Source organism: Mycteria americana, chromosome 6 (genome assembly GCF_035582795.1).
Source record: "Mycteria americana isolate JAX WOST 10 ecotype Jacksonville Zoo and Gardens chromosome 6, USCA_MyAme_1.0, whole genome shotgun sequence".
In the NCBI taxonomy this organism is placed as follows: domain Eukaryota; kingdom Metazoa; phylum Chordata; class Aves; order Ciconiiformes; family Ciconiidae; genus Mycteria; species Mycteria americana.
The window spans coordinates 51,557,449-51,581,716 of record NC_134370.1 but is presented as its reverse complement, the minus strand read 5'-3'; the positions used below and the strand labels follow the sequence as shown (position 1 = coordinate 51,581,716).

General features: G+C 35.5%; 1 protein-coding gene across 4 annotated transcripts in view; it reads right to left on the bottom strand.

The window, feature by feature from the left end:
* The window catches only part of VPS13C (vacuolar protein sorting 13 homolog C), a 257,639-nt gene that overhangs the window by 219,818 nt on the left and 13,553 nt on the right, over positions 1-24,268 (bottom strand). For 3 of the 4 annotated variants that reach the window (XM_075505807.1, XM_075505805.1, XM_075505806.1), the window contains exons 6-28: positions 22,911-23,020; positions 21,958-22,017; positions 21,292-21,351; positions 20,480-20,560; positions 16,109-16,166; positions 15,657-15,784; positions 14,658-14,764; positions 13,811-13,982; positions 13,288-13,350; positions 11,945-12,080; positions 11,260-11,354; positions 9,248-9,390; positions 7,656-7,848; positions 7,380-7,494; positions 6,912-7,048; positions 6,067-6,193; positions 5,303-5,420; positions 4,806-4,935; positions 4,357-4,435; positions 3,216-3,355; positions 2,475-2,628; positions 1,923-1,999; positions 1,707-1,766 (exon numbers count right to left, since the gene is read on the bottom strand). In XM_075505807.1, the coding sequence (XP_075361922.1) occupies positions 1,707-1,766; positions 1,923-1,999; positions 2,475-2,628; positions 3,216-3,355; positions 4,357-4,435; positions 4,806-4,935; positions 5,303-5,420; positions 6,067-6,193; positions 6,912-7,048; positions 7,380-7,494; positions 7,656-7,848; positions 9,248-9,390; positions 11,260-11,354; positions 11,945-12,080; positions 13,288-13,350; positions 13,811-13,982; positions 14,658-14,764; positions 15,657-15,784; positions 16,109-16,166; positions 20,480-20,560; positions 21,292-21,351; positions 21,958-22,017; positions 22,911-23,020 (2,543 nt within the window). The remainder of the gene's footprint in view (positions 1-1,706; positions 1,767-1,922; positions 2,000-2,474; positions 2,629-3,215; positions 3,356-4,356; positions 4,436-4,805; positions 4,936-5,302; positions 5,421-6,066; positions 6,194-6,911; positions 7,049-7,379; positions 7,495-7,655; positions 7,849-9,247; positions 9,391-11,259; positions 11,355-11,944; positions 12,081-13,287; positions 13,351-13,810; positions 13,983-14,657; positions 14,765-15,656; positions 15,785-16,108; positions 16,167-20,479; positions 20,561-21,291; positions 21,352-21,957; positions 22,018-22,910; positions 23,021-24,268) is intronic. The other variant, XM_075505808.1, reaches the window with a different exon arrangement.

Here is a 24,268-nt window from a genome sequence, read left to right as displayed (position 1 = left end):
AGACAAAAAAAATAACTTACAAGTATAAGAGTTGGACTGACGTGCAAAAGTACCCAATGGAATATAACAATTTCTTAGAAACAGAAAAGCTGCATGTGTTACCAGCAACAGATCATAAAGGAAAAAAGCTTTTTGTAAAGCAGAAAAGTAGTAAGCTTAGAAAATAAGAAAACCTAACAACAACCCAACAGCTGTAACTGTTAACCTATAACCTCCTCAGTACAAAAGCCAAGTGATACAAAATTAATTTAGAAGCATTAAATGAGTAAAAAGCTGATTGTGGGAAACTGCATTAAATAAGTGGAAAACTTAATTAGATGACTAAGAGAGATACACCTGGAGTAAGGTAGTCTAACCTAAACCAGGATTCAGTCTTCTCAAGCAATATGCTCTGTCAAACACAGACTCATTCTTGAATGCTCCTGCAATAACACAGTACTACATGAATGGATAAGTGGCAGGTGGCTGCCATGTACAAACTTAGTATAAAGGTTATTTCTCAACAAATCTACTAAGGGAGTCCAAAAGGTCAATAAGTGCCTGCCATGTAGTTTGGTAAAAGTTATCTGCTTGAATGGGCTTGAAATTGGAAAAAGAGCCCAAATGCAATTCTTCCAGACACAGAAGTCCCCCTGACGAGTTTCAAGGCAACACCTGATGATGTATAGAAAGCTGAGTTCTCTTAACATCAGCACTATCCCATAGTGTGAAGTCAGTCAACTCAGTATGTATATCCACCTCAGTAGCACTTGGAGTAGTAGACTCTCATCCCCTGCTGCCACTTCAGTAACCTTTTCTTGGCAAAAAAAATCCAGTATTAACTAGAATTCCCTGATGAAATGTATAGATACTCTGAAACTATTAGGTGGCAAGTTAAATATTTCAGTCTTCACACCAAAAAATGGCAGGCAAAATAATGCCATAAAGTTATAAAGGGAGGGAAGTACCTGCCACAGAAAACTGACAGCCCTTTGTAGTTTATTTACAGAATTCCTCAAGACAGTTTTTCCTTATATTGAAATCCCTGACTCAAAAATACACCATTAGTACAACAGCTGGAACTTATGAAGTTAGGTACTTGCTGTGTAAACACATTTCCCTATATTGCAATAATTTTTAAGAGATCAAATTCTCATTCTAGAGCCTATGACAAAACTGATGGAGAGGAAAATGCAGTATTGCAAGAAGCCCCTGAGTCATATTTCAGAGTGAAGAATTAGAACATGCTCCCCTCTGCCCTCCCCTTGCCAAAAAAAAAAAAAAAAAAGGAAAAAGAAAAGAAATCACTTCATAAATGGATTTAGACTTCTTAGCAAATTTAGCCAACAGAGTGCTGATTATGTAGCGCTCACAATACAAACAGATTATTTGACAGGAAAGGGAAAGAATTCTAGACCCCACTACATTTTCCCATACTGGGCATTTGAACTTCATGATCTCATATGCATGAGAAGATGCATTCTTACGTTATTTTAAATTTTATCCATATGAGCTAGCCAGACAGTTTCTCATCATAGTTAAGAAACAGACTAACATACTGCTCTTATAAGTTGTATAAAAACTTTCAAGAACATTTTAAGTTTTTAAATCTCCCTGCTGCAAGGCCAGGGTGGGGGGAAAAGGAAAGCCAAAAAACTCTTATTGATTCCTCCCTTCTAAGTAAACAAACCAAAAGAAAGTAAGCAATACAATCTGTAAGCACTCACTTGAATCATCTGTTCAGTGTTGTCAAAAATTGTCTGAAAGTGTGGCCCATTTCTGTCAGCCTGAAAATAATGATTCACATGAAGGTTAATATTAATTTCAACCAGTCACTCTGCTCTTCAGAAGATACAAAACAATCCACTAGCTCTGAATAGTACATTTAAGACTTTATAATATATGAGTGCTTTAAAAATAAATTTTAAAAGCTTTATGTATACCTTGGTATATTCCACCTTCAGAAGGTCTAAGCCAGGTTTATCTGAGGAACTAATTAGATGAATAGGTGCTTTTTTACCTGTAACATACCACAGGAAATACACAAGAATTAGGGTAATTTCTGTTCTTTCAGAGAACCAAAGAATTTGTTCCTTGAATATAGGGATTAACTTTCAATACCATTTGTTAAAATACATTGCACCACCAAATATGAATCACTGGTTTCTTTTCGTTAAGTCCAAAATGGCAAGTCTGTACACCTTCTCCATCCAAAGACTGAGCACTAAGCTATTTATTTATCTAATAAGTATTATGGTGGGAGTCCAGAGCTTATCAACTGTACCAATGCGACACGCACTGCCAATGGACAGTTGCATACTAAGTATTGTAACTGGAAAACTAGAACAACATTTGGATTTCAGTAAGTACAAGAGACAGGAGAGCCACAGTTTCAGACTAATTAATATATAGAGATCTAGAGAGAGAGAGAGAGAGAGATACACACACACACACACACACACACACTAGTATACTTCTCTTCCATTGCTTATTACCTCCAATTTCATAGTAATCCAAGCTTATTTTCTTTAAATAAGATACAGCTGATAAATTATAGGTTCTGACAGTAGCTTCCGTTCCAAGATGCATTACATCAAATACAAGTACCGTTTCCTCAGTTTTCTTTTGCCTGGTGAGTTCTACTAAAACCTGGATGAGCAAGAAATACACAGTTATACCATCTTTTCACACGTAGTATTCTCACCATTCAAACCAACAATGAAAAAAGCGCAAAATTAATCCTTGCCTGCTTTACTGGAAGTATTATTTTTACTACAGAGTTAAAGTGTAAAAATAGGGAAAAAAAGTGATTGTTTGATGGTGAGAGATATAAATATCATAGAAATATTTTGGGATTTGCTCTTTACAAGTGACCTGCCTGCGTATTTACTTTGTTCTTCCAGTGCAAGTTTTCCATCCCCCACCCCCAAATTATGAGTTGGTATTATTATTTTCTACCAAAAATATTCCAATAAGGGGCTTTTTTGCTGATTTTTTTCAATACATACACACAGATGAAGTATGTATATGTGTCTTATTAATATACATACCATATATTAAAAAACACTCATAACATACCATATATAAATAACTCATACACAGAAATATGTATGTATATAACATGAGTATTTTTTTTTTCTCCACTAAATCTAGAGAACACTGGTAAGAGAATATTGGAATTTTTTTTTTTAAATACGCTTTATGTAGAAGGTAAAAATAGAATTTAAGAGACACACCTCTTTAATTTCAAACTTCAACTGAAGATCTATCAGTTCCTCTTTAGCAGGCTCCTTATTTCTTATTTCTTCTCCTTTAATTAGTGAGCTGTCAGTTGGTTCAGAACTTTCCTCGAAATCAAAATATTCTTCTTCAGAGTCTACAGAAGAGAAGTGACCTCCTCCTTAGTAAACTTTTTCCAGAAACAGGGGTAAATATCCCACCCTCTCTTCCCATTCCAATGGGATTTTAAACTGTATGAGCAGTTTAAACCTAATCTGACAAAGTATACTTTTTAGATCTACACTGCTTTCTTACCCATTGGATGAAAAGTGAAGAAAATTAAAGCCCTATTAAGGAAAGCACTAGAGTTTAGCTGTATCATTAGACGTTCAAGAACACATATAAGGAAAACCAGTTATAAAGTAAGCTCCAGGAAACAAGTTTCCCAGGTTCCACTATAGGAAAGTTCTTCTCTAGAACAGCCACAGAAGTAAATGCTCAAATCCACAGTGTCAATACAGTAATTTGCCATTTGTTATTCTAGTTCTGCATTTTCAGAAAAAGGAGAGCTTTGCAAATGCAAAACACTCAGGACAGTACACGTGATGTTTGTAACAGTCTATTTTAGCCACATGTTGGCTGCTTAATACAAGTGTACACTTCCTTTATACATGTTACTCACCTTTTTTATGTGCCCACCCCAAAGTATGTGTCCTGAAGTAGCAGCAGCAGCAGCAGATTAGTATTTGGCTAAATCTGTTTTTAGATTTAAGTCAATTCTGAAATAACAGGTTCCTCAAATACTCTCTGCTAAAAAGATGTCTCATGACATCTGAATAATTGTATTGGTTTGCTAATGACATCCTAATACAGTTGTCACTAATAGCTCACTTACATTTGAAGAGGTTGTTTATGCATAATATGAATTAATCCCACAAGAAGTTTTTTCTGCTTTTTAAGAAAAGTAACTTTATTATTCTGAGGTAACATCAGCATCTTAATTCAATCTTCTTATGCACTTGAAATTAGAGATGATCAATCATACTCATCTCTACTGTCCTTATAACATGTTTTAAGATCAATAGCAGCCTGAAAACATTACCTATTCCATAAGTTACGGCCTTCTACTTTTACAAAGGCATATCTGTAGCTTCTTACCTGACACTATTTCTGCTAACAACTGGGGTGTATTAAGTAACCCTTTACTAACAACAGGAATTGTGGGAATAGCTGGTACCTAGAGGCAGGGAAAAAAGAAAAACAACACTATTTTAAAGTCTGTATAACTTGGTATGTTCAGTCATATTTTCCACTGATGATGCATGTTTCACCTTGCCTCCCCCATATTACTTAGCAAGGCCAGTTTTGCCAATACTTTTATTGAAACCAGCAGGACAATGACAAAGGCTAAGCTAGCCTTGTTTGAGTAAGCCCAGCACGTTCTGATGGTAAGTCATAATGAAGATGCTTTGCCTAACTAGCTTGGCAACAGATCTCTTATTTCAAGTGAAAAAGACCACAGACATTAGCAGGAATTCACACTTACAGTGATCACTTTAGCGATGCTAGGGTTTTTATTTCCGTTTTCTTAGTTATAGTCAGCTTACCTTTGTGCTTGGAATTGACACAGATGACTTCTGAGGCAATGGAATGCTATCAATCAGATCAAAAATTGCCTTGATTTTCTGGTCAGAGAGTCTGACATGCACCAAAGGAAGTCCTCCTGACACTTTAAACCTTTTTTAAAAAAAATTTGATTAAACTCCAAGACAAAAAAGTACATACCTGATTTACCAAAAAAGTACATACAATTCCTGATTTACCAATATCTACACCATGTACAAAGATCACATCACAGTAAAGCTAGTGATTCTGCATTAAAAATAGGTCTCAGACTCAGTTTAAACAGTATAGTTAGTAACCAGTGAAAGTGACCAGGGAACTACCAGTCAAAAAAGGTTTTGTAAAAAGTAAAGCTATTTCTATTTCTTAAGTTAATACCTTCAAATTATAAAGTGTAACTGAACCTTTCGGGAAAATACAGTTTTCTTTTCTGTAAGTACACAGTAATTAAGAATAAGTCCTTTCAACATTAATATATTACTTTGCCATCCTAGTATCTCTTTCCACCATCGACTTTGCCAACTGCACATGAATATCCATAGGCTGTAATATGTGCAAAGTTGATGGACGTTGAAAACGAGCCTTCTTCCAGTCTTCACCTGCAAATGTTCAGTAAATTTAGATAAAAAAGACATCGCTTGCTAATTGCTTTAATTAAGGTATCATTGAAATAATCAAATGGCATCACTAGGAAAGGATAAAGAACCCATTCACAAACTAGAGAAACCTAGAGCAATTTGGGTAAAGTATTTCAAGAGGTTTTGAATGCATTTTCAATAGTTCTTAATACTATATTGCCTTAGTGGCCTTAAGCCCAATTCTACGCTAAGAGATCTATCTGAACATAGAACCCTAAAAAAAATAGATAGATATATGGATAGATAAATGTAAAACAGTAACCTAGCATTCTGTTGACTGCATAAACTTAAGTTCAAATGAAGCATTAAGGCCAATTTTAGCTGTATTTTCCTGCATATGACAGAAAACATAATAGTTCTAGGCATTTATGTTGCTGACATCATAGTAAAGAGGTAATACACAAGTCCAAACAAAAAGCAAGCAGCTGTTTGAAGAGAAACTAATGAATTTTTTCACAGTTTAATACCAGACATGTATTATAATCTATCTTTTAGTTAACTACTGGTTTTGGTTTGCCTTTTTTCTTTAAAAAACATATTTATTTATTACAGGTAGGTAGCCTTCATCAATCTTTTGAGTAAACAGCAACTATTGTTGTTTTGTTACCTGTTCTTCCAAAAAGAAGTTGCACATTTTTTATTTCCACATCAAACTTGTCATAAGCTTTGTCCATAATCTCCTCTAGGGATGAAAAGCTAGAAGCTTGACTACTGCCTTGATTTATGCTGTTCAGCTGAACACATAAAGGACAAGATAAAGTTAAGTCTAAAACTTACATACACGTGCTCTTAATCCTAGTGAAGACGAAAAGGATGATTCACAGGAGTTTATAATTGACATTTAGATTCTTACAGAGAAGAGATCTTAATTCATTTCACACTTCTCTTATGAAGAATAAGTAGGGGTTTTTTGTTACTTCTATCAATCCATTTAATTCAAGTTATGCAAAAAGAATTTTTCTTACTAGTTTACAAGTTTACTGCTAGAGTACAACTAAAATAAATATTTAATCAGTCAGCTAAAATCAAGTTAAGTTATTGTAATCTTTCAATCTTAGAGGAACAAGGGAATCAACTTTCAAACTCCAAGAGAAAAATTACATGCTTTTATTAATAAAAGGCTATCACTTTACAAAAAAGGAAACAAAAGTTCATGTGTTTTGCTGAAGAAATGAAAGATATTAAATGATAAGCTATGACAATAATGATTACAGAATGAAAATGTTTCCTGGGGAGATTAACTAGGACAAGTATGTCAAAGTGAACTTAACAGCTCTGAACACTGATCACATTGCTGACCTAAATTTATTTGGTAAGAAATATAGTAAGTTAAAAAATAGTCACACATGACGACCTTTGCTTTCTGAAAACGAGATTGTTTCAGATGACAGCTATGTTAAGAGAAAAGAATATTTTCTTCCTTTGAGCTTATAAGAGAGGTCATTTATATACCTGAAATGTACCAAAGTCCAAAATCAGCAAATCTGATTTTTCATGGTAGAAACCCGTCTGTGGAACCACAAGGTAGGAAGGTTTCAGATTAATCTTCAAGTCAAGGACTTTCCGCATTTCAATAATATGAACTAATCCTTAAATAAAAAGGAAGGGACATTAAAATTGAAATGCTTTTCACAAGTGAAACATTTGTGCCAGTCAACATATAAAGAGATGCTATCTATCTGAAAGATAACGCATCTTGAGTAAAGACTTACTTTTGTAACATTCTACTGATTTCTCACTAAACTCAATGCTCCTCCTCACAAAACATCCACTAATCCTCCAAGTCAAAAACTCAAGGAAACAACCCAATCATACTATTTGGCCAGCAATCAAAACATAAGCAAAGTGTTTAGAAAATCATATTGAAACATTTTAAGACATTCAAGGGCTCACCTCAAGTGAGATTTGTTATTATCTTACCTGTAGCAGTTCTTTCCTTGATTTCTTCCAGCTTCATTAACGTGGCTGATGTTAATCTTTCAAGATCCATTCCCTTACTTGTCTGAAAGAATTCTACTATTGCATTTATTGTTCTCTTTTCAAAAAAAAAAAAAAAAAAAAAAAAGACAGACAAGAATTATCAATATACACAGAAGTCACTCAGTAAAAAAATCAAAAATAGATCTTGACAGAGCTAAGAGAATAACAGCAGAGAAAGGAGAATCAGAAGAGGTAAGAGTTTTGGTTACTACTCACGGCATCATATTTTATTTCCACAGGCTGTGATTCAATAGTAAGACTCTGGTCAGCAGTACTATCCTCTGGGTTAATATTAAACTCTATCTTAAGTAAAGACGACTTGCTATCCCCTATGGAAGCCACGAGAGATGGTACAATGTTTTCTTGTCTCAGGCCTGTAACATACCAGTTTTCAAGCTTTGCTTCCACCCTAAAGAAGATGAATAGTTAAATATACTTAATTAGAATACAGAACACAGTTCCATCCAGGAAAGACAAGCAACATGAGAAAGCCTTTGATAAAGCCAAACATGACCAGCTTCACAGGACTGACATACCACATAGTTAAGAAATTATTACATTAGTAAAATGAAAAAATAAACAGTAGGCAAGCTGTTCACAGCAACACAAGGGTGATATTTTCTTTTTACCTTCTGTTATCTGCAAGGTGGACTGAATATAACTTTCAGCTCATGTTTATTAAGAGACTCAGTTGCAAGAGAAAAGAAAGGCAGAATATTTATGCTACAGGTGAAAAAGAGTAGGAATGTTAACTATTACATATTGATTTCAAAATCAGTTACGGACTTGTTTTGGTGCAAATGGGTATTCTTTACTGACAGCTTCCCTGACAATAGCGTTAAGTGGAGTCAGTAGAAAAATGCCGCTGAAAGAAAGCCACGTGAACACAAACCACACAAACTTCACTCATGCTTAGAAGTACCTGTTAGATACAAAACTGATTTTTAGGGTCCTGGGTCTCCCTGACTTTGGAAGGCAAGATGGTTTGGGCATAACCAGTGCCACAAGCCTGGCTCCATTGAGATAACCTAATTGCATTTTTCCAGAAACTTAAAATCAACAAAAGTATCTGTTCTACTGTTTCAGTCTTGCCAACTAAATTATATGGCATGCATTTAAGTAAAATATTCTCAAAGCTCTTTTTATTTTTGTGCAGCATTCAGGCTGCACCTTTAATATGCCACAAAATGTTTTTTAGCAAAAATATTTCAAGAGTCAGCAGCTGAGCTGGTAATCTTATGCATAAAGTCAGAAGATGAAGGAACTGCAAATGAAAGCATGAAGAGTGCACAGACTCTTTTTCCAGACACTGAAAGTCTTATTCATGGACTGTATAATCCAGTAATTTGTGTTCAAAATTTCTGGCATGCCCTCTCTTAAAACACAAGAAGGACTCCGTTTCCTACGTGCTGGTTAATCTCCTACCCACAACACACAGGCGTAGTTTTTCATTTCTGTAGGAAGTAAGCAACACATTCAGTGGTTTGGCTGGAGTGTGTTAGCCAGACCATTTCACACTGCTTAGGTATCACTTCCCAAAAGTAATATTCATCACTTCAACATTTGGATTCAAGAAAGAGCTTATTATTGTTTATGAAGACTAACAAATAGTATTCCTTTCTTCATTCCTTTCTATGTTATTCACCAAATTATGTGACTGTAACTTTTCAGTGAAGTGCAATTGCAGAATGCCCAGAAATTTAAAAGTCAATATACAACATAATGCACTACCCAAGAATAGATGTAAAAAGTTGGGGCGGGGAGGGAAAGAAGATATTTCTACAAAAATAAAATACCAATCCAATTACTTAATGGCTTGTGCTCCTGGGCGCTGTGATATTTTGGTACTCAGATCAATTATCTGTACTTTAAGAGTTTCTGCCACGTTCTTGTCTTCTTTAATTGTAAGAGAAGTGCTTAACAACTTCAGTGTCACAACATGGGCAACATACTAGTGAGAAGGACAGAGAAAACTGAAATTAGTCATCTTGATACAAATAACTTTTCAGAACTCCTAATTTCAACAAATCTAATGAAATGTGGTATTTAAAGCTATTCCAGTTGACAAAGGTAAGAACCGTATTCCTATGTAGGAAGCGAAGTACAGAGTCTTTACTTTCTTTCAACCCTTATCAGTCATTTCTTTAACATAAAACAGTTTATTTCAACAAATGCAGAGCAGATACAGTCTGTATCTCTTTTCAGGATTCAAGGAAGTTTTTTTCAACCATACCTAAACTACACTCAATAGAGAGCTAGCAAGATCAACAAACAAAATAATCATAATCCTATCAAATAACCACATTTTAGCAGACATTGCATATATGCCTTTGTTGTTCTTGCTGCTGAATGTCATCTCTCAACCTTGTCAAGAAAGGGTTTTGGCTTCCTGACACATGTACCATTTTATGACTGTGTCAATCACCAACTTAAGAAGAATCAAATTATACCTCCTATCTGAATTTGAAGCCTGCACCTTTCTTCAGGGTACCAAGAGAGATGAAAGCACCTTTACACTTAATTTGTCCAAATTAAAAATGGAAGTTTTTCTACACAGGCAAGCAAGGAAAGTGTGAAACAAAGAAAAAAAAAAAAAGCACCATCACTGGGCACTGTCTGGGCTGTGTCTCTTCTTTGTTGGTAAGAGATGCTTGCTGCTGCTCTGCTCTTTCCAATTTGACAGGAACACAAGTTCATACAATAGCACACAGGCCTCCATGCTGCCACTCAAACAATTCTGAACTTCCCTGTGTGAGGCACATGTAAGCTTATAATAATTAAGTTTAACAAAAATATACAAGGTTGGAAAGCTGGAGTGTTGGGTTGGGGAGTGGGGAGGCCTGCTGGGAGAAGAGACAACATTGTCCTTGAAGCAAATAGTCTTAATATAAAAAGTGCTTCTGTAAGCGACGAGCAACTTAAAGCAGAACCACCAGTCATGTTAAGATTTAAAACAACAATGTAACAGCGCTCACAGAAAGTAAGTATACTGAGAGAAACCTTACCATTTCACATTTTCTTAGTTGTCTACTTTCTAGCTTTCCTCCTATAAGCCCTCTCAAGAATACTATACCTGTAAAGTTTTATCTTTTATTCCCTTGCTTAACAAGCCCAAATCCATCACAAAAATGTTTTTTAATTTCATGCTTTCCTTTGTTTTGTAGAAAAAAAGTGCTACAACTGAAATCTCCTAATATTAATCATTAGGACAAACATTTTAGTAGAAACATAACATGATCCTTCTAACAAAAGCATCCCTCAAAGTTATAAACATTAGTCAAACAGGAAATAATCACATGCTAATGTTCACCTTTATATAAACAACTCTTCAGTTATCAGAATCAAACCGACTTTGGATTTTTTTAAAAAACAAAACAAACCAAAAAGACCATAGACTAATTTAGTTTTCACCACAACAGGTAGCAGAAATAGATGCAATGAAAAAGCTAACATGGAATCTTTTCTCATTTACAGTTAGCTTTTTTTATTCTCTTCCAAGTTGCAAATAGGTGTCTATCATCCAGTTTCTGTTACTTCTAAATCACTCCAGATTAGGGTTGTGCACAAGGCAGAACACCACCAAAGAAACCATTATCCATTCTTTGTGTTTTCTGAATAATTTTTTTTAAAGTCTTCTTTGTACATTCAACATAGATTTGACTTGCACTGACAAACATCCTACTGCTTATCTTAAGGCTAACATGCATCAGGAAGGTTTTTCACTTGGTTGGTTTTCTGTTGTTTTGGGGGTTGGGGGGGAGGGTGTTTGGGGTTTGTTTGTTTGGGTTTTTTTAAACCATCCCCATAAGAAGTTGCTTACCTGCTTTGGTAAGGAAAGGTGATGGGAGCTGTCACTGTATCCAATCGCAGTAAAAAGCTTAGCTTTCTCTTCTGGTGTCATTAGTTCATCAATAGCTAAAAAAACAAAAAGCCACAAAAACTTGCACTTTAATTAGTAATGATAAGCATTTTTCCTCTCATTTGCTTTCTACTGTACTTAAGTTCTGTTGACACATTTCTTTGATTCTTCATGTTGCACTAAGTTCCACATTGCGAAATAATTTACACAGAAGCAGTCTTCATATATGGCGTTACATATGTAGCACAGAAATCAATATAATTTATATTACAAGAGTACCCATAATTCCCAATGATGAATACAGCTTTGAGGAGTACTATTAGAACAAATCTCTGGTCCACCAGCAAATCACCAGAACACAGTATTCTAATCATCACCTATTACACTACAGCTATAAGCTCAATACTCTTCTCCTTACCAAGGTTCTGAAATGCTTATGGCCATTTCAGAAGTATGCCTTATTTGCCAGCTCAATATTCACTAACCGTAAGTAATACTATAAAATGGATAAATACTGCATTGCACTGTTTATGCCATACTCTCTCTTTCTACACAGTAGGAAGCAAAACATACTATAACTTTCTTCTTAATGTATATAAAAACTTAAAGCCTCTATAGAAGTTAGGACATTACAGTCTACACCTACTTTCAGGAACAGGTGATTCTTCATCTTCTTTTTTCCTAGATTCTCTTTTACCCCAGAAACCACCAAACCATCCTCCACTTTTTTTTTCTACTTCAGTGGTTTTCTTCTTCAGTAGTTTTTGTCCTGATCTTATTGCCTACAAACCAGACATTAAAATACATAATTAACAGAATTACTATATATTTTGTTTTTCTGTAAATAACATATGTATGTATGCATGTTGAATAGACATTTACCTGATGGACAGCAACACCACCCTGCAAAGGATTAAGAGCACTTTAACTCACCAGACAGAAGCAAAAAGAGGATCGGGGTGGGGGGCACGTGTGTGTGCACGCGCGCATGTGTGTGTGGAAACAAGCATGCATTACTTTTACTTTGGACAGCCTTTTTCTACACATTTCACTAGCATTTAGACTACAAAAAGGCAGGAACAACATGAAAAGACGGTATTTAAGAGGATAAAAGAAGCAATTACATTCCTTAAATCTAGTAGTAACAAACCTGAAGACTGATCCTGTACTATTACATGCATTTAAAACTTTTAATTTTTACTCAGGCTTTCACTTTGCATTTTGAAAATCAAGGTCTGACCACAAACTTCTCAAAAATAAGAAACATCATTATTATTTTTTCATCTTCATTTTACATACATTCTGGATGTGTAGACAAACACTGAGGCTGCATTGGCATGAACAGAAATCATATGATGCAACTACAGAGGTTAATTTTCATGTTAGGAAAATAGCTACCAGTAGCATACTTCTCACAAGACAACTATTCTGAGCTTGCCCTCAGTGTGCTACGTGTTTTTGATCTTAACTGCAGATACAACACTTTTCATAATGGTATAACATGCAACTCCTTGTCAAGTGTCACAAATTATTTCCAAAATAAGATGCAGCTAGAGACTTCATCTACCTTTTAACAATTCTCTCAGAATTGTCTTTTAATTAGATTGGCTGTCCCCTAAAAAGAGTGTATATAAAGGTGTAGGTAGGATGGGAAGAGCTGTACATGTTTGATTTTGAACAGCTGCAGAACCAGTCTTGAAATAACAGGAGTGAAAGGAAGAAAAGAATCATTAAATCATCACCCTTAGACAATTGCCTGAATGGTACAAAGTGGGTAGCAGTAACACCATGCACACACACTGGTAGGTTTTTGGAACTGGTTTCCAGTTTGGAAATTCATTTACTCTTGTCCTGGAAGGATAGGAAACTTGCCTTCCCCACCTGCCTATCCCATCATACTCATTGGCACAAATTTTTTCAAGATATTATCATGACAAAACTATTTTATTTGAAGTGTTACAATATTATTGAACAAAAATTATTTCTTACCTCAACTTGTGCTTGTTGTCTTGCTAAGATTATATTGAAGACATCAAGCTTTCTTTCTAGGTCCTGTAAAAATGTATGATGAAATCATTTGCCTCTCAAACACATTTAGGAAAGGCTCACCACTACAAATACTCTACCAGCTCCTTCGTACTTACACTCCAATTTCTTTCTAGACCTGCTCCTTTCTCTCAAGGGTATAACCTCCCCCCCCCGAAGTTCACTAGAAGATGAAACCTGATGTCAAGCAGTCTAATTTTTTTTTTTTAATAGATTAATCTTGCACTTCATTAAATGCATCCAAGTTCATTAATCTGCAACCAAAAAGGGTTTATTTAAATAGCACTTTACTAGCATTTTCTTTCTTTCCACAACAGGTTACACTGAACTTCAGATTAAAATGGTATTTCCACAGAACTCTTGTGCTCTTCTAAAACCACCAACCTTCATTACTGTCATGTATATTTGAAGAATTATTTAACAAAGGGATCAAAACATACTTTCTCCAAAGAGAAAAAACACATACCTGAATTTGCCTCTGTGTTTCTTCTGACAGTTTACCCTGTGTCAGCTTGCTCTTGTATATATTTTTGTAACTCTTCAGAAGCTGCCTATGTTGTTTTATGTTACTCCATGACCACATTCGAGTATGTCTTCTGATGTGAACTTCAAGAACACTGTTACCTGCATATTTCCACCTACAATAATTCCACACTTGTGAGCAACTTCCTATTTCATTTGTGCATTACAATTTCAAAGTTGCAGGGATAGTTTATTAATATGCAAACACTTTGTTTACCACTTGTCATTTGAGTAACTTTATTTATAAAAATTTTAATGGTTTCAACATCACTTTTGAAAAATGGACGCAGGGCTTATATTTAATGCCTGAAGAACTATAAATCTGCATTCTCTATTGACTTCTGCATGTTTGCTAATTTGGGCTGTAACAGCACTAAGTACACTTAAGCACTTTAATAATCAGCATCAGTTAGTACTTAGAAAAAATCCACAAAAATGTTTATCAGCTCAAAACTTTAAAAATTACAGTTGACATGTTTCCATTGTAATACATTTGCTAATTTTTTTCTTTAGCCTTTCTAAAATTATATTCTAACCTCTAGAGAGAACATCAGCGTTTTGTTCAGAGATTTTGGGGACCAGGCTTAGCTTTGCAAGTCAGATTTTCATCACTTGGTTCTTTCATGTGTTCTTTTCTGCAAGCCTTTTCTACTTAGCTAAGCAAAGCTCTGTGAAAGTCATAATGATATATGCGATCTAGTTTTAAAACTACAGTTAACCACAAAGGAGAATGAAGAGACTGGAGAGGACTCCAGCATCTTCCAAAGAATGCACGAACGTACACAGCTTACCATTGTCTGGCATTTTTATGGAGAGATACATTTGGCCTAAATCTTCTGTACGGTGCATTACGAATCATGTAATCTATGGACTCCAGAAGGTCTATCATGCTGAGGTACTAAACACAGAAAACCAAGTTTCTTAGCAGAGGTTCAGATATTGTTGCACGCAGTACTTAAAGTACACGTATACCATGGTCTTCAGTATTCCCCAAACTATACAGAAATTTAAGCCTACACATTTTCAGTAGCATGTAAAAGTAGACCAACCATACCCATTGCTCTCAAAGGACACCACTGTATGAACTTCTGGTTTTCGTGAAGAACAAAAACAATTTGTATTTCTGTTAGCCTGCTCAGCACAAAGTCTCAGGCTTTCTCAAACCAACCGTATTCCCTTCATTAGTCAATACACAGTTTCCCCAATTTTATAACTGCCTTTGCATTGGTTAACCTTATTGGTACTGTTCTGAACTCAGATTACACTCTGACATCAATAAGAGCTAAAAAGCTATCTAGCAAACTAACTGTAAATTATCACTGAATAAATGAAAACACTAACATTGCTGGGGAGCTAACCGAGTTCCTTGATACTTCAGCAGGCTTCATTGCCAAAGCCAGTATACGCCATTCATTCCCACCCTTGCTTGTATCTTGGCATCTCTGCAGTTATAATGTTGTCTTATAGTTTTATAAGATAAGGGCTCCTCACAATAATTATTCCATTCTCTCTGTAAAAGGAATGCTATTGGAAGGACTGAATACAGATCAGATGGTCCCCAGAGGGTCTACAGATAACAGGGTCAAAGTGTCAGGATCTAGCACCAGGAAGTGACTGCTACACAAAGGGAAAATGATCCTACACTTTTCCCCACAGTTACTGCTAACAATTTAGACAGTCTGCTTGCATATAAGCAGAAAATTCCCAAAGAAGAATGTCTTCCAACAAAAAAATCCTACCGTTCATCACAAACTCTGAAATAGGTGATAAAGGATACCAAGCCAACTTACCTGTGGCTTAGTGAATTCGATGACAATTCTCTGTACTTCTACATTACAATCAAGCTTGGGAGTTTTTAGTTCTACTTCTGCATACGGGTTGATATACAGTCTTGCAGAGGCTGATACTGGTCTAAAAACTTAAAGATAAAAAATTGAGATTAATTTTATGCTTACAATTGAAGTATGGGAAGCGATCTTAAAGTACTTATTTCTACTGCCTGATACATCAACCACTTTGTCCCTGACAATGTGTATGCTCAAGACCCACAGAATCAGGCTGCAATTCTTACCAAAAATTAAGATAGCCCAGCAGTAGTCAAAAAAGCATACTAGCTCTAATATGTTCTATTATGTTTAAGTTTTTGTAAAGTTAGTATGGGCATGCCTGCATGACCAGGTCAGGCTGTTGTATACTAACATGCTCAGAACAGTTTATATTCATTCATTCCTAGCTTACTTACTATACTGGTAGTCTTGAGGCTGGTTACCACCACATGGAATTCCTCTTTTCAGCTGATCCTGTAAAGGAATATGATACTGTCTAGCAATTGCTGAAGAGCATTACTTGTTTAGTTCTCAAAGCTTTGAGTAGACCAGCTTAAGTTCACATGTATTTTGCTAGGGCCTCCTCCCCCTAAATGCAAAAGTTAATATAGCACAAGCTCTTAAGAGTGAAGGGTTTAGATGCACCAGACTAAAAAGAATTCTAAGTTTCTCATATCAAGTGGAAGGTTAGTACAGTTTTTATTCAACTTCTGTCTAAATCTTGCAATAACAACTAGTGTGTGTTAATTTAGAAACATATAGCTTATGTGTACGCTCAAACATGTAGCATAATAGATGAAGCATTTGTTTTTAAACTCCTTGAAAGTACCAGGAATATCTATTCACATTCTAGCCTTCCTCATTTTTAGCACATAAGGAGGCCATTTGAGCCTTCTGGTATTCTGCAGGTACAAGAGGAGTTAAAGACAGAAAGAAGTCAATAAAATACAGAACAGCCCAAGAGGCCTGAGAAATATCATGCTACAACTGAGTCTTAATCCAAAATGAGGTCTGTCTGATGCTATAATTCTTCAGCAATTTGAGAATGCTATATTTGTGCCCAAACATTTTATCTAGTTTCAGAATTGCAATGGCACAATCAGTTAAAGCAGGAGGCCTGCTTTCAGGAAGATGTACATATTAGCTATTACATGAAGGCAGATGAAGTGCTTGTTCCCACTATATTTTATAAAGGCTATCAATATTAAGAGGTTTTTTTACAAGGAAAATATTTTGTAAAGACAAATTTCTTCAACCTAATCCTTTTCCCAGTTCCTTATTCAAAAACTGTATGGAAAACTGTATGTTTCTTATTTAAAAACTGTTTGTATTTTTATAAAAGGTACACTTTATCATTAAAAATATTTGTATTTCAACCTATTTCCCATCTGCTGATCTATATTAATGAAAGCTAAATTTCAATGAGATTAAGTATAAAACAGCTAATCTCGCAAGCAGCCATATACTCATGTTATTTAAATACGAAGACTGTTGTACGAAAGTAACAGATTGCTACAGATTACACAGCTTACTCTTACTACAACATAGACCAATTAGCTAGTACAATAAATCTGATTTCCTGATAACGCTGCTTAAAATTAAGACCAAAACAGCTTGTCTGGATGAAAGATCTAGCTTTCCAGGAAACAAGCTACACTAGAAATTACATATAAAATGTATTCAGGTATTTAATACAGATAATGTTACTAAACAAGACAGGTTATTTGCTATTTGTTCAGTTCTTGTATTGGTCTTAAAATTCTGAAGCAGAGAGGACTTAACAAGTGGGAGAGAAGATTTACACAAGTAATCTTATGCCCATGATGAATTCCATTCTTCCCCTGTGCTTCTTCAAATCTTGTCAGATGTGTTCTGAGCTTATTCCTGCTCTCCCTCTCTTCCCCTTTTAGGCACAAGGACACAAAAACAACTAATCACAATTGACAAATTTAAACTAACAGAAGTCATCAAACAGTCAAAAGATGCAAAAAATCCAAATAATGGTGACAATCCAAATAAAGTTTACCAGTATACAGCACCAAAATTGCTAAGGATTTCAAGAACTGGAAAAACTGCAAGTGGTGAGATGCTTCAAGTTAATAGGCAGTCAGAATACTGGATACTATGTGCTACACTGGAATTGCTCTGCCTCAGCACTCAAAGAAAAGTTTACACGCAGGACATGCCACAGGTTTTGGAAACAGGCAACTCCATTTTACAGTCATGGAAGGCAGAATTCCCAATTCTTTCAGAAAGAACCTGTTAAAAACTTGCTTGATAATGGAATAGAAAGTGGTACTTCCCAATACATAAAACTTGAGTTCAACAAAACCACACCAGCATCTTCACTTGCAGCTTAGTCAATAGTAAGTTGAAGTCTCCTTGAAAAGGACTGAGATCTAAGCTGCCAGACAGTGCCAGGTAAGCCCACAAAGCCATCTATCCACAAGCATGTCAAGGACTGATTCACAAAGGATCATTCTGACAGTGCTGGAATGACACATTTGAAGCACTAAGACTTTTGCTGCTGTCAATTCAAACTGTGTATTGGTTTGCATTTACATTTCACTTCAGACTGAGATACAACAGAGAAAACATCCACAGACAGGTAATTCTGAAGACTCCTGTAGCTAAAGTAACTTGGCTATTATTAAAAATATGTAATCATTTCTGCTAAACTAAAAAGGCAGTGGAAGTGCAGCAGAAGTGAAAGTGCTCCAAGGAAATTTAGGTCTTTAAAGAACAAAGCAAGAGACTGTAAACAGGAAGAGAAATCAACATATTCATAATATCTTCTACATACAGTGAATTTACACCCCAATTTTGAGACAATAAACAGTTCCCTACAAGGGGAACGAGAACAAAAATAAAAGGACTTAGGTTTCAAGTTCCACGTAACAGACAAGATTCAAAGAACATTAAACCACTGGCTAGTTTTAAACACTTCACAGTTTTGATTCAACCATCCGTACTAGTACCAAGCTCACCAGGTTAAGTGTATATTTTTCTATGGAAAGAATAAAACAAAAATAAAGATACCTATTAAAAGTTGAGCACAAAAGAAAAAAGGAAACAAGTAGTATTGTACAAAGACACACAGAACACCTGTACAACCTTTATAAACATAATGGGTCAAAAATGTACCATTTTTGCACAGAAAGCACTTATTCACACCAGAAACAGAATGTAGATATACAGAGCATACAGTGCACATCTGATCTTCTCCACAGTAAAATGAAATGAGATTCAGACAAACTAACAACAGTAATCAGATGTCTGCTATTCCAAGCAGCATGACTTGTCTTCATAATCCATTCTAAAGTTTACTTTCAGAACCTAAGATATTCAGTAATGTACTACCTAAAAGCTCGCTAGAACAACTAACTGTTTCTCATTACCTAAAAGTGAGCTCTTTTAACCACATGAATGAAATGGCCATCTGAAATAAACTTCCTAACAGTAATGGTGCTTTTGCAACTCAGAAGTCCTCAGCTGTTGTACAGAAAGAGGATGCATGCCCTCAGCCACCATTTATGTCTATATAACTGCCCTATTCATATTGCCAAAGTTCCCAGTTCCTCTTCTGGGAAAGTAAGACTTATAGGATAACACAGCAATGAAACGAAAGCAAAACGAGTACTTTACATGCTTACAAGTTGCAGTATTCTACTACTCATCTAGCTAACAGCAACTCAAAAAACATGAATGAATCAGAAAAAAATAGAAAGAGCCTCCAGGAAGCCCACACACACAAATTGGATTTTATTCTTTCCCTGTAATTACCATTTTAAGGTATCTGCCTCCTGTTCTGTCTTGATTTACCCTCAATGCCCTCATGCTGCCTCTCATCTTCTGCACTGGAGCACGATCATCTATTTCTCTAGTCTCTACACCACCTGAGTTAGCTTCATCAAGTTGGAAAAAAGTATTTCCAGCATCATCTTTTCCATACAGTCTACCTTAATTACATTCCACCCAACCTCATTTTCAAAAGTCTTCATTAGTCAGTCCTACTGTGCATTCCACATTTAAAGCTGTGACCCTCTTCTGTCTGTCAAGCATAGCATACTCATTTACCCATCCATATAACTTATTCTACTAAAAGCTCTTCAAAATTTTGCCAAAGCTACTTCCCATAATAAGGGCTGCTATCTTAAACAACCACTACATTAGCCCTTCCACAATTTTTGGTTTCTTTGTTTAGGTCTGACAGTGGATAACTACCAACCTAAGCTTTGGTTTATTAAAAAGCAAAAAAAAAAAACCTTTGTGTTTTAGTATCTTGTTCTTCTGTCTGGCTTCACTCTATTGGTTCATTTCAGCCATGCAGTTTAGGTAATCTGGATAATGTGATATAAATTCCTGTTCTGATAAAGATCTAATATTCTGAATTTTTATTAATTCTATGCTCATTTACTAACTCAATATTGCCTTTTTTATTACAGTAGCTATGTAATAGCTCATATAGCCCAGATATTTAGTAAACAGTAGTGGCTAAATAGCATGAAGTCAAGATGAATATGCCAATAGAACATGATTTTACAGAAGCAGTTTCTAATAATTTCTAAAACCTATAGGGGTTAATAACATATAAAATTCACAAAAAAGTATTAGCTATCAATGGTGCAATGGATTAACATATGACCCTGGTATCAGAATACAGTTGACCATAAGTGTGAGGAGTGGGGCAGAAATTAGCATGGTGTAGTTTTGAATACCACAACAGCTATAGAATATAGAATATGAACATAATATAGTACTGTTTAATGAATTTTCTTCTACATTACCAGTATTTGTTCACGGGAGCCATGATAATACATTTTGCTGTGTACGTTCCAATAAGCACTGAGGCTGTCCAGGCACAAAAGCTGCGCAGGAAAGAAAACATTCAACAGATTCCATACCCAGTAGTCAACCCACTCTATGAACTTAGCTTTCCATTTGTGAAAACACAAAACAAATGAAAGCAGACTAGACAGCAAATCCACCATTGGCACTGAGATGTATTTAATCTTATAATACTATTTTTGAAGTGAAAATTGAATTGCTAAAAAGTAACTTCTTGAAGCACACAAGTTCATGCAGATCTGTTAAATACTACTCTGGATTGCAGGAGTGAGGGTGCACAAAACCAACGTTTGGCCTAATAAAGAAGCCAGAACTATTAAACCCTTCTTATATCATTCCTATAATTTCTTAGATCTTTGCATACTCCTTTCAGCATGGGATTGTGGGGCAGGGAGAACAGAGAGACTGCTTAGCTACCAGAATACCAATTACGTTAGGCATACAAAATAGAGTAGGAAATGGCAATTTGAAATCATAGTTACTATGCAGACTTCCTGTATGATGCATTTAATGAGGGGATCAGTGTTTGCATTTAAGGGAAATTATTTAAACCACAGAGTTGAAAGTTACGCCTTACATAAAGCCAGTTATTTGTGCTCTACTTCTGTTTAAACACACAGCAAAATTAAGGAAAACAGGAGAATTTGCAAAGTAAACTGTTTTTCCAATTTTTATTTAGAACCCCAGATTAATTCTCTCCAAGATCAGTTGCTCTCTTCACTTGTGTAGGAAACAAAAAAAAACACATTACCTTGTATATTATTTTTGCAGCTTCATTCAGAATAGAAGGTGTCCAGTTCTCATTTGTTGTCTAAAAGTTCAAAGTGGTAAGTCATTCTGTGCATCTTATTTAACACATTTGCGGTTTTATCCTATACTTTCAAGCACAGAATACATCATTTTCGTGCTACCTGATTCCAGAAGCCAGTTTCTCTAGATGGGCATATGCAGAAGTCAAAATCCAATATAAAATTTGTCAGTTTATTTTGATTTTCAACTCCTTATCCTACCCATAAAACCCTTACATCTAAGGAAAACAGGGCTTAGCTGAAATTTTCTCCCCCCATTTCTCAAAATGCTTGGCAAAATACCACATTCTTATCATCATGATGTAATGTTTGCCCTAATTTATTCATTAGGCTTGGAAATAACCTGCCCTATGGAAGTAAACATATTCAGTCTTAAAGATAACTTGGATCATAAGAATAAATCACTAGTCTCAGAAAGTGTGATGTTCCTCAATTGTCTTCCTTCTGCTTGCACAAACTTCAAGTATTATTTGCATGAATAAAAGATTGCCTTCGCTTCCAGCTGTATGCATACTTTCATTATATCGTCTTAATACATTACTTTTCCTTTCTGCTACTCCAAAGACAAGTAAATCGAAAACATAAGAACGTGCATGCACACACATTACCAGTAAACTAAGCTCGCCCAACGTCATTCCCAAGGAAATCGGACAATGTGGATCTGTGATCTACAAAAACAGAAAAGTAACAGCTATTTATTTCTCTTGCTGCGAACAGAGATTTTTTTTTAATTAAAGTTGACTGAAATCCTGAGCTGCTTTGAGGATCTTCCTCTGCTTTAATTAGCCTAGCTGAAGCATTCTCGGAACCCCCTAAGTTGGACCAAAATTAATACGGCTGTAGTGTAAAGACTTAGGACTTCAATTCAAGATGAAAATTTCCTTTTGGCTTCTAAAATCTTCATAAATTAATGTAGGAAAGAACTAAGAGCTACAGAGTACCACATCTCAGTCAGCTATACCATTTTATGACTTCCATTCCTCCCACCTTTTTAAATCTAGTGTCTCTGAAAATAGTCCCAAAATAGGTTCAAGAAATACTCTATATCCAATGCTTTTCTTTTACATTCAATTATCTCATCACAAACTGCTTTATCATTTTCCCAAAGGAAGCCAGAAGCAGGCTAGAATAATACCAGTTTGATTCATATAAACATTCTCATTTATCAATTAAGTGTTTTCAGCTATTTGCCTTCCTACTCATCTGTAACCCCACCAGTTTCCGCCATTCTGGACTTTACCCAGGACACTGAAAAATTCTGTACATCACTGCACACACTAACATATGATGAACAGCCACCATCCACATTTAGCAGCACCACTAAATGTGGCACCACTAAATGTGGCACCACCGGAAAAGGCAAAAGAGAGAATATCTGTTTCACATATCCGAAATATTTCTGGCTTTCAGTCATATCTGGGGTACATTATTTGAAGAGGTGCAGAAGAAACCACAGCAACTTTTTCAAGGTGGCAGATAACAGTTTCTTGCTATGGACTAGACAATCATAACTGCACTGGAGTCCAATTTAAAGTCAAGAGAATATGTTCCAGATACTTACATCATCTTCGTATTTAACATGAATGCCTGTGATTTTGACTTGCACATTTTTTATAACTTGAGTTGCAAGCTTTTCTAAGAAAGTATCTTTCTTCTCCTCCTTTGGTTTGTCTAAAACAATAATTTTTAAAAAGTCAGCATTCAGTGTAGTAGTTGCATCTTGCGTTTAACCACACCAACAGCTATACTAATGTAAATGTAATGTTTATTCTAATGTGAATACTTAACATTTAAGTTTTCACTTATTTAGATTACATATATGCATTTTTTCCTTTTGATGTTAGCTGTGTGTGCACAACACAATCATAAGAAAATTTATGTCTAAGTTTCAGTCAAAACTGTTCAGCTTATAGCAAGTTCTTAATACACTTCTCCCCGCTCTTTCCGAGGTAAAGGGTTCTCTCTTAAGAGTCCCTAAGCAATTAACTAGAGGTTTCAAGAAGCAAATAGGTAAGACATTGTGATTTAGCACAAAATACCCTTGAATAACCAGGTGAAGATGATATTTGCACAGCAAGAGACCAGTCCATTAGAGCCTTTCATACAACACTGCCTGAGAAAGTTAAAAAGCTGGCATACCACAAGTGAAAACAAACAGTTACTCTGAAATATTCCATTTCTTCCATACTGGACTTATACTGTGACCATTTAAGCTAGGTCCATATCAGACACTGCTATGCCATGTAGCGATACTTGAACTTATGCTGAACAACATAGGGTAGCAAAAGTTGCATACCCACAGAAGTTCAGCATTCGACCGAAGACAAACATATGCATGCCGAGGCAGGGGGGGAATATTTACAGTCCGCCATTATTTAATTACATAACTCTAAAAATATTATCTCAGACTGAGCACCTTAACATTTAACCTAAAATACGGCTAGATGAGCTGCTTGTTCTCTAGCTATCTTTACAGGCTACCTTGTCTTGTTCAGTATCCACCTTACAAAGTGGCTATCCCAGTGAATGCCACTATAATCAGCCTACCGAACTTGTATGTTTTGGTTGGAAATGCTACAGATGGCTCAAGTTGAAGAAACAGTCACAGCTACCCAAGTAGAGAGAAATAAGGACTAAGAGTTTTGACTAATTTTAGGGTTGCACTCCGAGTTTGACTTCCCAGCTTATTTGAACTGTTTGTAACTTTTTAAATATGCAATGTATGCTGAACACCACATATACATAACTCTGTACATCTTGCTATAAAAATTAGGATTTTTTTATTTATTTATTTAAGCTCTAAGAGAGGTTCAGGAGATTCCTTTAAAAATGACAAGGCTTCACTATTCAACGTGATGTAACACTATTTTAGTCAAATGCATTTGATTTCAAGTAAAAAAATTAGTCAGGAACTCAGAA